Genomic DNA, 17052 nt, shown 5'->3' with positions numbered 1-17052 from the left:
GATAAATAAGGATCCTTTTAATTGGCACAAACCAATGCAAAACTCACATTCCTGTCCTGCAATTGTTTCTAACTTCTTGCTCTTAGGTTTTTAGTTGAAATGCAGGGATATGTCAGCCCTGCAAAGGTTTTTCAGAGATAATATTGTGATGATCTAAGGCATTTTAGGCCTCTCCTGCCTAGAGCCAAGCAGAGGTGCTGAATGCGGTGCCATGCAAGGTAACGCTGTTGCTTTAGCCTTTCACTTGCTGCTCCACAGTGGCTAACAACCTGCTGCTGGCACTTGGTACTGAAATGTTCTCAGGGCTTCTGTGACACCAGAGGCTGGTGTGTACAGCAAAACCATAAAGCTTCTGGAGTTGGAAAGCTGTGCTTGAAACACTGGAGCAGCCCAAACTTGTACCAATGGGTAACATGGCTGCTGCCAGAATTAAACAGTCTAATGTATGCAGTAAAATGTGGAAATGTACCCCACTGGGTTTATGGCAGAATATACAGAGTAGCAACCTGCTGCTGCAAACAGCCTTCAAGAAACCCAAGTAGATGTTTTGCAACTAAGTACGTCTGTGCAGATAACAGTGAATTATTGATCTTCTACCTACCTAAGCTGAAAGTCCAAGTATTCAGGTGCCAATTAAATGGATTCTTCTGAACTTCAGCAACAGCACAGATGGAAAAGAAATTACCAAGCCACATGCTGCTACTAAAATAATTAAACATACAGTCACAGTACTGCCCAGCAAGATAACAGCAGTCAATTAAAATAAGCTCTATAAATAAATAAATAGAAAAACCTCCATGTAAACTGACTAAAGTGTCACCACTCTTATAGCGTCCAAAGAGGGAATGGCATTACTAAATAATATAAATCTTCCATACTGTATATATTTCTATATTTTATATCTGATACATTTTGGCATGGCCAGATAGATAAGAAAAAGTAGGATGATGAATTTCATTCAATATTTGCTCCGTTGAAACCAAGCTCCTGTGTTACTATATATTGCTAACCATTCCTACAGTGGTTTGGCCTTCTTCCCCGTCTTGGATTTTGAACTCACTTTCCTGGCAGAGCAAACTGATTCACCCTTCTTTTGTGCTCTCCATATTTCTCTTGGGCAATCAACAGGTTCATAGAAGCATTTCACTGGCTGCAAGCTGGTTTTTTCATCCTTTGCTTTTTTCAACAAGATTCTTCCTTTTTGAAAGGAATGAGGCTTTGAATCAGAGATGTTATACAAAGCTTGTTGACTTCCTCTGCTTCTGAAATTAATAACAGTCATTATTAGTTACTCTTACTCAATTTTGCAAAGGGAAAGGTCCCCAAAATGTACCCAGCCCTTACATTTTTGAAGTAAATGTAGCCCTGTTTTACAGGACCAGGCTGAAGGTTAAAATCAAGAGTTGTAAGATGAATCAGTCTCAGTACTTAAAAGTGTAAAAACCTCTACATGTGTTACTGGTGGACTCTTCATGCAGGTTCATCTACACTTTTATTTAGATGGCATTCTGCTGACTGCGGAGTACTGAAACCTTACTGAGGTCTGTATTCTCATAACTTTATGATCTACATGGATTTTAAAGGTGTATGTATTCACAGCAACCAAACCCATGGCCTTTGGAAGATCATATGGCACCAGTTAACAGTTGAAAATGGGTGCAGGAACTGTGGGGACTTCTCAGTGGTATCTCAGCACTGCCCTGACTGTGGCTGCTACTAATGGTCAGTGGCTCAGGAAACTCCTTGCTCTGCCTTTGTGGTGCCCAGCCATCTAGGGAAAATTTAGCTTTGCATTTAGGCTTTGATTTGAAACAGAAGAGGAAAGGGCAGTACAGAAGTTGGTGGGAAGAACATTATGAAAGCTTAAAGGCCAAAGTAAGTTTAATTCTTTGTTCTCTCTGCCATGTTTTAGGCCCAGCAGCATTTGCTGAATTTGGTGAGTTCAGGTGCAGTGACAGCACGGTGTGTGGTGCTGCAACAGCTGAACCATGCTCTCTACTCTAAATTTTTAGGTTGAAATTGGTTTCACAGTTTAGCTAAGCTAAAATCATTACAGGCCCTTTAAACATAATATTTAGATGTTTTACAGCAGATACATGTAATTTAACAGCAGCAACATGAACATAAGGCACCAACTCATGCCTGCCCAGCTACTGTGACTGAAGTGAAGAACAGATGTGCCAATGTACAAGTTGAGCTCTTAAGGGTTCCCATAGGGCTATTTTCCCTAGTTTGGTATTTCTGGAAACCACATTTCTGTAGTACTGCTTCTCCTGGGAGTTAAACAATATTGCACACTTGACAAAGACAGTTTTGGAAAAAGCTGTAGTGGTTTGAATGGGTACAGTGCAAGCCATCTCCTCGTTAAAGACCAGAAGGGTGCCATGAAAGTCTCTGTATTTGTTGGTGGGAGGCAATGAGGGCCAGTTGACAGCACATAAACCAAGCTTTTCCTGTAGAACAGTTTTACTTGGTTGGCACCTTTGTCAATCAGATTTCACTGTGGGGAAATTTTGGAGGGGGACTGCTGTGCAGGTCGAAGCTGGAGCTTACAGGTTCTGTGCCATGCTGGTGTGGTGTAAGCCTGAGCTCTGACCACTTGCTAGGGGTTAGAAATTACTTGTGTAAATGCACAGGCATTGGCTACTCCGGTTTATGATCACTTCTTGGGCATTGCTTGAAACAGTCCATTACTTAGTTGTTGTTAAAAGACATCGTGCCCTGTTTTTCTCAGATGTTGTTATGGTGAACAAGTTACATAACTTATTCCCAAAGCACATGCAGGTGTTATGTCACTCCTCTGCTGTACTGAATGATGCTATTAAAACCAGAAGATCAAAGTTAATATAATCAGAGGGGATTGCCTAGAAGAGCTAAACTGTATTTAAATTGAAATAATTTATGGCAGAGAAGTTGGATGTCTGCCTCTAATTCACAGTCAGGGTAAGAAGGTATGTAAGACAAAAGAAGATGCAGGTCATTGCACATGACATGTCACGCTGCCAGGTCCAGATACAGGCAATGTTTTTTGACTGAAAGCAGCAGCTCCTTGATACAGGTGGTTCTGAGAGTCTGAACTTCTACTCAGACACATTCTAATCTGCCTCATTATGGAGAAAGATTGAAATGATGTGACTAAATACAACCCACTGCCACAGGCACTTACTCATGCTGCATTTCACAAACATCAGGTACTTTTCAAGAAAGATCTTATGCTTTTGAGAGACTTAATTTTTAGCTTGTCCACAGTGGGAGCTGTCATTTAAACTTAATGTAGGCACAGATGTGCAGACAGGTCTCAAAGCCTTTGAGAAATGGCTTAGTTAGCTTCAGCAAAGGTCTGTCATTGCCTTCAGTGGCACACTTCCTGAACTCAGCCAGGAGAAACTGGAGAAAAGGAACTGGGAAGCAAGGCAGAGGACTTGAAGCAAGAGGGATTTTAAGTCCAGCCATTGATTCCAAACAACTTAAGCCATTGGAGGCCCCAAACCCTGAGATTACACTGAATTTTCTGGATGGGTAGTAACAGTTCCCAATTTTTTTAGCTGGTACATCTCATTAAAACCTCATTTTATATACTTAGTTGAGTTAAAGCTCATAAAAACAGCTAGCTTGGTGAATGCAAATGCTGGATTCATCCACAGAACAGGCAGAGCAAAATAAAACTTTCCCATATTTCTGAGCATCTTCTCCTCTAGCCTCTCTGTGCTTTGTAAGACAAGCTGGGACATTTTTAATCTGGTAACCTTAATTAAAGGCTACTACTAGATTTCAGTTTTGACAGGGCCTTTTCAAAGGAAAATATCAGTAGTTAAACAGAAAACTCTAATGCTGTAGTATAAAATGCCTTTGAACTCCCACTATTTGTCAGCCATTAATGAGTTTTACCAAACTGCGTTTAATTCAGACCAAAGACTTGTTAGCAGAAGGACTCATCTCACCAAGTCACTGAATTCACTGGTTATATTTAAATTACATTTTCCTTGATTCCAATCATATTAAGACACCTAGAAGCCTGAAAAGTGTATACATAGTCAACTCAAAGTCTACTTAGAACAACTAAGTTTTTCCAGGATCTGATTGGTAGGGAAAAAAAAGACAGCTATAAACACTATAAAAAGTAGCCAAAACAAAGCTAAAGCCCCATGCTGTTAATTAGTGATGCAAACACTGCTTATCAACAAAAGGGTATTTGGCCAGTTGCCTGCTAGGACTAAGACATACGACAAACAAAAACAACCCAAAGAGCAAAAAGAGCCCTCTCACAACCCATTAGGCTATAGACTGTATTTTTACTTCATTTTCCAACTCATCCATCTATTCATGTTTCAGTCTGCCAGTAATTCTTGAACCCATTGGTCAAACACAAATCTGGCAGGGATGCAGAAGTCCCAGACCTGTGCTGATGGCAATGGGAAAAAGGACTCATACTCATGTCCCCACTAAGAAAGGTTGCCCTGAGGGAGGATGCTCTGCTTGACTGTCGTTTAGCCAAGCAGTATGTGTGATGCTTCCAACCAGCCGCTGGGACTCATGACCAAGTCACAAAGACATGGAAAACCAGCCAAAACTAGTTCTGCTGCTCCCAGGACAGCTGCTTGAGTAACCTGAGATGTTGTTAGTGTCTGTGCTTTGTCAGGGGACTTGTTTGCTTATACATGATTTTAAAGTCGACAGTGTTACTATCAGTTAGGAAATGACAACTGTCTCTCTCCTACCTACAGAATGTTAAAGATATTTTCAGCTGAACTTTGGCCTGTGTTTGTCAAAGAGATTCAACTATTGTAGCTTTTTTTTTTCTTTAAATAACATCTGATTTTAGCTTTGATTTAGCAGAATCGTGCTTAATGTAATTACATGACATAAATATAGGTTATTCTCAAGTATAGAACCTGATCCAAACCCAACCTGATTCAGGCATTTTGGTAAGGTGAAATGCAAAAGCAGAAATGTAAGCATGTCAAGTTAGTGTATTGAATAGAGAAAAAGATATACATACAGGCATCTGGGCTTCTTATTTAATGAAATGTCTGTAAACTGCAAAGAAAACAGAAACAGGTTATTAGTATTACATTATCAAGTAATTAAAGTACAGGGATAAAATATAAGCAGTCCTCAAAATCATACATTCATTCTTACCTGCTGTTAATACTAGAAGAATATTCATGAAATAAATAATAAAGAAAAAGCTTTTACAGATTATTACTCCTCCAACTTATTACATCTATTTTAAAAATTCATAATGTGTGAGTTGTTAGCTGCTGGATTTTTCCCCACGTTATTTTTATTGTAACTATAATCAAAGTAAATTGCTAAAGAAGTGTGGGCTGAAGAGAGATCTTTGAAATTAGATTAAACAGTATGGATACAATGAGAAGTAATTATTGTGTTCAAGATAATTAATAAGGGACAGTGCCTGAATAAGCTGTACTGAATTAACCTTCTCTCAGAGCCTTTAATTTTGCAGTGATGGATTTTCGCTATACAAGTGGTTAGGAAACTGCAGCCATGAGCCTGTGGCTCTGCCTACAGCAGCACTGAAGTGTAGAGAGTGACAACACAAGTGTTTCTGTCCCTTCTCACCCCAAATCCCAAGGCCAGCTAGGGACAGCATAGCCTCAGTGCCAGCACAACTTTGCATAACTTCATTTTTTACAACAGTTTGGTTCACAGTGTGAAAACACTTTGTCTAGTCCCTCTTTTAGTGGGGGTCAGGAAAGGAGGTGTTTGATGCCAACTCAGCCTAAATCGATCTGGGTACTAAATTGGTTCTTTGTACTGATCTCCCATCAGTGCTATTAGAATATAATTTTTGAATGTCATTTAATGAAGTCACTGAGCCAAGCAAGTCAGATCTGGCATCTGAAAATTATTATGTTCTTGTAAATGTTCCCTCTGTCCCTGGTAATGTCCACATTTTGCAGATGGATTTTTGCCCAGCCTGACTTTGCTTGTCATCTGCCTTGCATGGAGTCTGGATCCATCTCATGGTGTGCTTCTCTGTAATTACCTCTTGAAGGTCAGGCTGGTTAATATTTGGATGGATGACCTCAGAGGAATGCTGAAGTCACTCAGAAAGAAGGGCAGCTGCCTCAAAAATTAGTGCTTTCCCCAGGTGACACTGCTGAGCCAGATCCCCGTAAACACATTGAGAACAGGGAAGATGATTTAATATGGAGGCCCACCTTATAGTCCCCTTCAGTGTTCTCACAGGCACTGTTTGAGATGTCCTGCTCTGGATTTCAGCACATCTACATTTATTCAGGTCTTACCTAATGCTCATTGTCTTTCAGGTGGCTACGGGAACCTCTGCTTTCCACTACTGCATACCTGTTCAGTGCTGTACATGACCAAATGCCTTTCCTCTCACATCCCAGGATGAGCAATTACTTAGCATAGGGTCATTTAAATGGAAATGTTCTTCAGAAGTCATGTGGCTAAAACTTGCCATATAAATGTGATGCATTGTAGGGAAATATTAAGTATTAATAAATGAAGGCTTTTAAAGAAATAATGTATTTAAAAGAAACAGTGTTCAGACAGCTTTGGTTTCTCATCTGAGGGGGACAGGCCTGTGGGAATCCATTCACCTTCTCTAAGGGTCCTGTGATTGGTAACTACAGAAAGCAAGCTGATTCACCAGCAGGCTGACAGGTCCTGTGTACAGATGCACATCTTTCCTGAAAATCTTTAGATAGCTCCAAAAACCTGCCAATTCACTAAGAGACATAAAGGAAACTGGTTGCTGCAAAGGTAAAGGCACTAATAGCCAAAGCTCAAAAGAAAAATATCTACCAAATGCCTCATTATTCTCTGATTTCCCTTTGCTGTATTTGCCAACTACTGCTCTTACACTCTGTGCTCCTTTCATTCATGTGAGGTAGCAACTTACAACATTAATAAAACACATCCAAAGAAACACTTTACAAATCTAGATCTGTCTGGAATAGCATATAACCCTGACCCACTGAGCCCATCCATATTAAAACTCAAATACTTTCTCTCCACTGGTGAGTGACAATGAAGGGAAGGACTTCACGGGCTTACCACATGCTCACTGATGTTTGTGTGGTTGCACACCATCTGCTGATTTTGGTAATACTCTAGCTGCCTTTCTGCCAGTTCCACCCGCTGCAACAGGTTCTCAATGAAGTGCTGGAGCCTGGCTTTTCCTCGCACTTCTTTTTCTGCTGCTTCTTCCAAGAAGTGGTTGAAAGTAACAACCTCTCTGCAAGACAGAAACATTGCAAAGAGGTCATGTTTATATAATGGGAAGTTCTCTGGTCTCACTGCTGTCAAAGAATTACTGATGCTTCTCTGTTTTTTCATGGTGGCTAATTATTGTCCTTGACCTCTGTAAAAAGATTTCAATCTTTTTGTGGATACTTAGTGAAGATCTGGAACCCTGAATGCTGAATTTAAGTTTATGGGCAGTAGGTTTGGGTATCTTTGTCACATTAGGTCTTCTGGAAATAATCCTTAGTGATTCACGGAGCAGAAACGTTATTAAGCATCACCTCTCGAGGTATCTGGAGACAGCTACAGCTAGATGATTTTTTTTTACTTACCCATGTGTATCTTAGTCCTGAAACATGAAGAGCAGTGGATGAACCCCCAAATTCATCTTCCCAGTTCATCACAATCTTACAGTGGTAGTTTAATGTTGATGCTAGGGTGGTTCCTAAATTAAAAGAGCTACTGTGGCCATAAAACTTAATTTTGGCTGCAATCCTGCCAACATGTCAAAATGCAGTGTTATCATCTGGAGCTAGTGGGAGCATGGGAGATTAACAGATAATCTACAGATTAGATTTAATTAATTAATCTACATTAATCTACTCTTTGCCAAGGAGTACATGCATTTGCCACCAGTAATCAGGCCACCATTTGGACCTCTGATATCAGGAGCTTCTGAGTGGGGAAGTCTGGTTACAGAGTGAACCATGTATTACAAAAAATGGCAAATCTGAGCATGTAGAACTTCCCCAGTTAATAAATGTCTGGATAACCAGTTCTTGTTCTGCCAATTAAACCATGTTGATTTTTGCATTGTACAAAACTGAGGGGGTGGGAATTGAAGGAACCACTGCTTGCCAAATGAAAAGGGCGTGATTCCTTGGTAGAAATACATCAACTGCAGAAAATGCATTTTAAGCAGAAACTGGGAAACAGTTTGTAACAGTAATAGCCTTTCAAAGTTTAGCTTGTTTAGAATGAATCTGATATTTCTCTGCATTTCATCGGTTTAAGTCGGTATAGTTGTTTTAACAGTGAGCTGGTTTGCACTAAGAAGAGTTGGCATTTGTTTTTTAAAAGGGTGATAGTTTCATGAATGCTAACATCTGTAATCGTATCAGAAAAAGTAATTCAAAAGCATTGTTTAATTGCCTGCTCGATGGCATGAAAAGAGTTACCCACAAATTTTCCTTTCCTACAAATTTATCCTTAGTGAGCTGTGCTACAGGGAGGGCAGGGGGAAGCAGTGTTTTTTCTGGAAGGCTCTGATCACTATCAGGAGAAGAGAGACAGTGTCAATAAATTCTTTTCCTTGCTTTCTGTACTACTTAAAATAACTTGACATTCTACATACCATTTGTAGAAACTGTTACTAGAAGCAGTAGTAGTGCTTCCATCATTTCTTTCTGTTTGTTTAGCTGCCCCTATACAGCCTATGAACCTGCCTTTAATAACTTTTTATCTAAAAAATTTCCTTTCGGCTGAAATGGTACCAACACACTGTAAATTCCCTTTACAAAGACAGGGGACAGAATACATCCAGACACTAGGTCTTCGTCACACGCCTTGTTCTGATGAGTAGCACTTCTGTTAGTTCAGCTACTTTCTTTGTTTCCACTTCATTCTTATCTCTCAGAAGAACAACATCAACCCCAAGGAGTGACTGCTAATAAGTGTCTGTACTTGATCCAACATCTCTTCCTCAGAGAGCCCACTCTGTGCCGTGGCTATGCCTTGGTTATCTGAAGTGAATTCCCAGAAGAATTTTTAACCTCCTTCCACCATGAACAATAGGGAAACGGTTCAAAGAACTCGTGTAGCTTCCGGCAGCAGCTGTGTAATTGCTTTTTTGTCTCTTAGAGTTTGCCAGGGCTTTTTCTTAGCCATACTGATGACCCTCGCTCTTCAATTCTGTTGCAGGTTGTTTAATAAATAATGGATATGTGAGCAATCCAGCTTTACTGAGAACACCTGGGCCTCAGTAACAAAGGTACTTTCTCATGGGAACCAGTTGATAAAAGTGAAGCAACGAAGTAAACACCCGGATGTGCCGAAGAAGGAGTTGGGGTGGAGAGTTCTGACTGAGCATATGCATACCTGAGCCTAGGAGCCAATCACTGTTCAGATTGTGACAGGCTCTAGTACAACTGACCAATCATAAGTGTAGTTCTGGACATGTACAACTCGGGATGGAAGTATATAAGTGCCTGTCATTTCTAATAAAAGAAGAAGTTTGCTTTATCAATCATACTGGTTGTCTTGCATTCTTCCCTCGCTGGATACCTCTGCACCGACACAATTCTATTTTTAGATAACTGTGATGATTTTTTGCTTGTTCTTTATTTTACTTTCAGTTTATTTCTCCAATTTATTTGGCCTCTACCAATTTTTTTGGGACTATGTGATACGATTTCTATCTTTTACTCTCTGCTTTTATGCTTGTGGAAAGACCGATGTTCACAGAAGTCAGATGGTGCTCCTTGTGAAGTTAGGGTGAAGCTGAGCCCATGAATATTGTGGGGCCCACTTGGTAGAGGCTTAAACAAGAGCCCAGGAGCACAGGCCTACTGACCTCTGTGTCTTGGCAGAACAGCCTTGTCAGCAGCACTCACCTAAAACCAGAATATGTGTGAAAGCCCAGCCCAGTCCTGAAGCATTGCCCTTCCTAATGAGATCTCTACTACCCTACACAGACTACTCTACATGTGGAGCTCTGCTGCTATATTAAGAAAAGGTTATGTACAGTTATTAACTCCCCTTGAACTTCTGTGCTCTCAGCATAATCTCTATCCCACTCTGCTTCACTCCACCGTTTGCCTGTCAGCTTGCAGCCTCCAGCTCCTTTCTACTCAGCTGCACCCTGGCACTCACTGTAGCACTGTAAGCTCTAGATCCTGCCACAAATTTTCTAGGTGGAGTAGACAATGTTCAGTTCAGCTCAAACATCTGTACATTTCTGTAATGGATAGCAGAGTCATCTCATCTGTTTGCCCACAGTTTACTACATAGTAAGGTATATTGTATAGCAAAATATTTTGTTAAAGGGCTGTGACTGGGCAGTGGGAAGTGTGGCTTTCTTGCTTTGTCTTGGGTGCTCTCCTCAGACAAAACCTTTTAGGAGGAGAGACTGATGCTACTGCCCAGAGAGCAGGGGGCACATAGAACTGCCAGAAGTTTGAGGTGACATGGTGAGGCAAGCAAGAGGGAAAGACAAAGCAGGATGTAATCTGGGAGGCGTCCAAGTGGAGCAGGAGGTGCCTGTACTGCCAGACTGCCAGAGAAAAGCTCTTCTCGGGACCAGGAGTCCAAGGAAAATTTATAGCAGTGCAGCAGGCAGCTCTGAGAGGCTCAGATGAAAAAACAAGTGCAGAGGCAAGACAGACTTGCTGCCAAAGCTTTTATTTTCATCTGACTCTGCCAGAGAATTAACAAGAGTCGCTATAGTTAACCAAACTTAAGTAGTTCGGTGTTTTGCATTCCAACTGCAGCCTAGCTGCCCTCATGGAAAAACCACAGATAGCCTGCCTTGTAACTTTTCCTGAAACCACCTTTATGGAAGCTGTTGTCATGAAACAGCATGAGTTGTGGTAAATAAAGTTGTAAATTATAGACTAACTAGGTGATGTTTATTTTTCTACCTTTACCACTAGATTATATAGTTCTCCTTGTAGGGCTAGTGAGCTGCAGTTCTTCTTTATTGAAGCAATTGCAGGCACGTGGAGCCTGCAGATACCCTTAGTATTTGTATGGCTTTCAGCAGTTAAGTATGTGATGCACAGCATAGATGCAGAGGTTGGGACAGCTCCAGCTCCTTAACAACTGACAAGAAGAGCTAATGATTTCTCACATTGCAACCAAGCCCGCCTACAGTTGCATAATACTGGTCTCAAGACTATTTACAGCAACTTCAACACCAGCAACTGCTCTGTAGGTGGAGACAATCATGAGTCTCTATGCAGATCCTGCACCCAAGTATCAAATCCCTTTTGAGAATTGCACTTGGAATAATTCTGCCTAAAATTAATAGAAAAACAAATCTTTGCGTTATTTTACCTAAGGACAGGGAAGTTCCTACTACAGTAAGTAGTGATTTACTTGTGAAAATTCCACAATATTTAAAATAGGTACATTCATTAAGTATTAACACCACTGACCTCATCCGACATCCAATTGGTGTTGCTGCATGAAGACGGCTATCTCATTAGGTTGTGGTTTCACATTCCTGCACTGCTATCAGCATAGTCAATTCAAAATGTTCACGCCTCCTCCCCTCAGAAAGTTACTGTCCTACCAGTTGCACCCATTCAGTGGTGAACTTACTTGAGGTGACCCTGGGAAGATTAAAATGCTTCATTTCACAGAGCCTTTCTGTGGGATAGTCATGCTACACTTGAACCAATGCAGCTGGGGAGGGAGTAATCTCTGGAGTGGGAAGATAAAAGGTAATGGGAAAGAGAGAACAGGACCACCTGAAACTGACGATGGAAGAACCATGTGTAGTTGTGGTCATATTCTACTTAGAACAAAACCAAAACTGTTTTGTCGTACAACTGGAATTAATATTTAAAGGAAAGCTGTTGTTTCAAAGCATAAATTGCAGTGATCTCTAAAAGCCAACTCTAAATCCCGTTGTCAAGATGTTAATTTGCATAGATAGAGCCATTACTTGCAAATTTAAGGTGAAGCCATTGCCAAGAATAATTACTCCCTACCATAGCTATTCTGAAATAGCCCTCACACTGCAGGCTATGCTGGAGCAGAGGCATGATCACACACCCTCCAAACAAATGCATTAGCCTGGTTAAAGAAATCACTGTCAGAGATATAGCAACATACTACATTAATATTCTTACCCTGTAGTTAAAAGACAAAGTGAAATTAAGTTGCTACTGAAGGTAGCTTCCAGGTGAGGACCATCGCTTCAAACAATTACGCTGTTCAGACTTACTGAAAAGTACCACTTTTGCTTTCTTACCTAACTTCCACAAGCAAGCCTCTTGGTGTCCTCTGTAAATTATGTTCATAGTTGGTTTTAGTTTCAATGTTTTTCTTAGTATCTTATTCAACAAAAGTCTTATTCCCTTTGGGCAGGCTTCTGTGTTATCTTTAAGATTACAGTACTCAGTCTGTGTTGCGTTATCCTTCATCAAACATTGAATAATCCCTTTCCAGGCACATTTTCTAATGAAATCATGCATTTGCTCAGCAGCTCTGCTGAAAGCTCAACCCTGTAGTCATCATTCATTGAAACATCCAGGGGCCAACTGAGGCATGTTGGTGAACTGGGACTTGTCTTTGGTAGCTGTGCCTGCTTCTCTAGAATATCCTGTTTTCTTTTTTCTTTTTCCATATAATAATAAAAAAGCTTTGACCTTTTGACTTTCTAAATATGAGAGTGATACAAGAGTGACTTCTGTAACACTTTCTTGTGTTTAGACTACTTCAACTGTGTGTTAGTAATATTAGTGCGGTACTGCCACCTGTCTTGCCACTCATCAAAGCTCATCTCTACAATGGCATCACAGTAGGATGTACATTAGCAGACACACTGGGTAAGAGAACAGGAGTAACATTTAACTAAAGGGATATATTTGCTTTATCACTGCCTTTGCTGGACTGCTGTAGGCTTTATTTAAAACAAACAAAAACCCAAAAAGATCAACTGATAGATCTAGAGAAATAACCCTATTGATCCCTACAAACTCTTCAAATGGGCAGCCCTGTGTCTGCTGGGGGCCAAACCCAGCATGCCTCTGTCTCACTGGAATGAGGGAGTAAACAGTAAAACCTCTTAGTGCTGTCATTTGAATTTACTACTTGGATTAGCAATGACAACATAACTCTGTTGGAGGTGTGATGCCTACAGGCTTGCGGCTTGCTCTGGAGAACACACCAGAGAAGCCAGCTTTCTAACAATGTGGCCATGTAGAGGATCACAGCTTTTATGTCAGTTGCCAGTTTCTCTACAGTGCCTCCAAAGAATAATTTTTGTGACCGTATCTAAGTCTTGGACTAGATTTTTTTTCCTCTTTTGGATCATTTGTTGGTTTGGGGTGTTTTTGGTTTTTTTTAAACCTTCAGATTGATCTATAGTAGTCATACCTCAGTCAGTTTGAGATCCAGAAGTGTATATTGATTATAAACACTTTTTTGTTTTCACATGAACCCTAGTCCATGGCCTTTGCTATTGGGGATAACCAGGGACCAAAGGAAGACTTGCTTCTTTTACTTCCTTAGAAATAGGATGATAAGGAGGTGTTTCAGGGAAAACAGGTTCTTGCTTTTTCTTCCTACAAAGAGAAAATTTTCAGCTACAGTGGCTCAATATCAATGCTAGTTTTGGGAAAAGTTATCTGTATTCACAAGATGGCTTTAAAAAAAATCCAAAGAAACTGACGAAAGCATTTATTTCTGAAGGTCAGCAAGTACCAAAGCAGTCCCTAAGGGCTGCCTTTGACTTTCCACAATCTGCAGTGAGAACTCCTGCTTCTGCAATTTCCATTAAGCAGTCCTGTTTGGCTTTCTAATCATCTGGACTTCTTCCCAGAAATCAAAGCCAAAGTTGAGATCCTCCTTTTTTGAAGGATAAAGTCTTCTCAGCACACCAAATGAGTAAGTTTTTGAACACACAAAGGACTGAATATGGAGACTGATCTCAGAATTTACTAGCAGTGCAGGAGGAAACCACACAAGTGAGACTTCTGCTGCCAGAGTAATGAACATCCTTTCTTTCCCCTCTGCCAGAGGGTACCACTCAGTGCCCCCTGGCTACTGGCACAAAGCTAAGTGTCCCAGACATTTTTAGAAGTTCAGAGCTGAAAAGCTGCCCCTAAGTACTAGTCCTGCTTTTACAAATCATTGTTTGTACTTACTTGCCTTCTCAATTTACTAATTATATTATGACCTTTTCATTGGAAATCCATACAGTGCCTTTTTTTATGGCACTATCCTTTGCAATCCCCCGAGATGGGAAATGCAAGAACCATTTGAACAAGAAAAAATGTACATGTTTTTCTGAGTGAACTCTGCCTATTCTAACAGCCTGCCTATTCTCCCAGCCTCCTTGGAGTACTTTCATAGTGACTTCTAAGAGGCAATGCTATGGCGCAAGGCACATGCACGTGCAAGAACATGCTATCACTTCCCCCTTTTCCCCTTGATACTGTAGGCTGATCATCCTTTTGTGTTACCCACTAGCAAGCACTAGGCTCATTGCCTTTAGAAATTAACACACCACTGTGTAGTATCTATTCACTCGTTCTTATTGCTGCTTTTACTTCCAAGTTTTTTTATGTTCTTTATTGAAAGCTGAAGCAAGCCAGCAGTAATCCTAGAAGAGCAATACTCTGGGTACTCAAGTGAAGGCTCGTGAGCAGCTGCCTGTTTGGTTAGTGTTTCTTATTAGTCAAATAACCTTCATTCTTCCCTGTAACACCAACTTAGGACCTACACACAGAATCACCTCTTCATCTGCTTATGCATTCACCCTCCTCCTTTAGAGGTGTCTAGAATTCTAACAGCAATCATCTGAGCTTCTGACCCTTTCCCAGGCCTAGTAATGTTCTAGTGTGAAGGACTGTGTTTTGCCACTTCTCTCATTCTGTGTTGTCTTTTCTGGCCTGAGAACCACAGCTTACCACTGCTAGGGGGGCAGGAAGCCTCTTCCTCATGCCTTTTTGTAGTATAGCTAAAAATCACAACTTCTGCTGCCTTGTTCTTTTCACAGATCAGTGCCCTTCGCCATACCATATTACTCCTTTCTACCCACAGAACTCCTTCTCCCTTCCTCTTTTTCCACAAGATCTTTTCTTCTTCTGCAGCACTCTGGTTTTGCTCCACTGAATGGTTTCTGCTTTCTCCTTACAGTCATGTTCTTCCTGTGGATCTCAAGCCTTGAATTTTAAAAGTACATTCCACATTTAGAATGGGGTAATATTCATACCACTTCAGATATCTGAAGTTTAGCATCTAGCCTAAGACAGCTGCTTACCTGAGGTCCTTTCTAGTCTGCAGAGGAGGAAGGACCTCCACAGAGCAATCTCTTCCCCTCTAAGACACTTTTCTTGAACAAATAGGATGAACCATGCTGTGAAACAGCCTGTAAGGGCAACTTGGCTAGATGAGAATACCAAAACTGCATCAAACTTAAAGTTACCATCATGGCCTCCTTCCAGCCTACTTTCTAATCTGTCTCAGTTCCACTATTATCTTTAGTACTTCAGTATTCTCTTCTATAAGGACTGCCCGATATTTCAAAAATCAGAGGTTCTGTTGAGTATCCCTTCAAGGAGGATACAAGCCTCAGATGCTTAAATCCCACCACCTCTGGTGTCCCTTCTTCTGGGAATTCTACAGCACTGCCTCAAGATAAATGACTTCTACTGATGTAAGAGCCATCATAATATTTTCTTTCTCATCCTTAGACTACAGGAAGGAACAATGAAAGCCCTCCAAACTTTCTACACTGGATTCCTACACCACCTTTCTTCTTCCTTCAAAAATCAGTGTCATGGCAACTAGCACTTCTCATCTTTTCCCTCTGTAAGCAGATGAATTGGTTTAGAGGCACTCCACCACCAAGACTCTTTATTTGCATTCCTCTAAAATAAGTTATGCTGCTACGAAAAGCCTGAAAGGTTTCAGCAAATGCTGAATTAACTAATTAGTTCATGTATAAATAATACATCACCTATCACTATATTTTTAATGGATGCATCACAAACACATTTTTAGATGGCTGAAGTTACGACTCTGGCATCTGCTTCCTGTTTTCCAATAAGTGATTCCAGTTTCACAGTTCTGTGTCTATCTAAAACACCTACTTGGGCACAGCCTTTTCAGCACTGTCACCACTGCAGCTTTGCTGCTGCGTGGGAGACCATCCCACTCCTCGGACAGCCCTGCTGACCCTGGTGGGAAGACTTGAGGAAAAACATACTACTGGCTATTCTTCCATACTTCTTCAGCACTTAGCCATCCCTCTCTTCTTCAAAAGATAGTGGCTTAGAGGTGTCAGTGTAAAGCAGATTACACGCTGATGACAGCTTCTACTCCACCCTACCCCATGAAAAATGGACACAACACAGTCACTAGAGGGTGTAAAATTCCCTGGGGAGTCAAGCATGAAAGCCACCTGCTCGGGGAGCTGTCCCCTGCCTTTCGGGAGACACGGCCACAGGGGCTGTGAAACACAGAGACCAGACGCTGGTGGCACCAGACTCTTTTATAACCAGCAAGCAACTGAACGGCCACCCCTCGCCAGGTGCTGGCCAGCCCCGCGCAAAGCCAGCAGCTCTCGCCTGCCCACTTACTCCTCTTTGCGGTGGAGCTCCTCCTCGGACTCGGTGAGGCGCTGCTTCAAGGCTGCGATCATCTCCACTGCCACGTCCACCTGCCTGCTCAGGGCCCGCTCCCGTCGCTGCACCTCCTGCTTCTTCTGGGACAGCTGCACAAAAGCTGCTCGCACCTCCAGTAGCTCCGCTGTCTTCTGGGCCAGCTCTTTGGTAAGCTTGTCGATTCGTTTCTCGATCGTTTTGTCCACGGCCTCTACCATCCTGTTAAACTTTTCTCTGACGTGTGCCTCGAAGGAGGCTTTGGAGTCAGCGGCCGGGGGGCCAGGTTTTGGAACCTGCTCGCTGGGAGAGTCAGCCGGCGCATAGCTTGACACGTAGGAGACGGGCCGCTCTGCTTCCAGCTCCAGAGCCCGCCCGCGCTTCCCGCTGTCGCAGAAGCTCAGGTAGGGCCCTTTGTGCTGCACGGCGCTGCCGGGGCTCCCCGGGCTTCCCTGGCCGCTGCGCTCGGGCGGAGAGATCAGCT

At 41.8% G+C, this 17052-nt stretch overlaps 1 protein-coding gene across 1 annotated transcript in view; it reads right to left on the bottom strand.

The window, feature by feature from the left end:
* Nucleotides 1–1015: 1015 nt before the first annotated feature.
* ZNF365 (zinc finger protein 365) overlaps nucleotides 1016–17052 on the bottom strand; it is a 38434-nt gene continuing 22397 nt past the window's right edge. Inside the window, exons 2-5 of the mRNA XM_009994877.1 lie at nucleotides 16548–17050; nucleotides 7048–7228; nucleotides 5000–5037; nucleotides 1016–1262 (exon numbers count right to left, since the gene is read on the bottom strand). Of these exons, the coding sequence (XP_009993179.1) occupies nucleotides 1016–1262; nucleotides 5000–5037; nucleotides 7048–7228; nucleotides 16548–17050 (969 nt within the window). The remainder of the gene's footprint in view (nucleotides 1263–4999; nucleotides 5038–7047; nucleotides 7229–16547; nucleotides 17051–17052) is intronic.

The sequence above is a fragment of the Chaetura pelagica genome, unplaced genomic scaffold, assembly GCF_000747805.2.
Source record: "Chaetura pelagica isolate M959 unplaced genomic scaffold, ChaPel_1.0 scaffold112, whole genome shotgun sequence".
Lineage (NCBI taxonomy): Eukaryota > Metazoa > Chordata > Aves > Apodiformes > Apodidae > Chaetura > Chaetura pelagica.
Note: the sequence above shows the minus strand (reverse complement) of the source record. Positions and strands in the feature narration are given on the sequence as shown.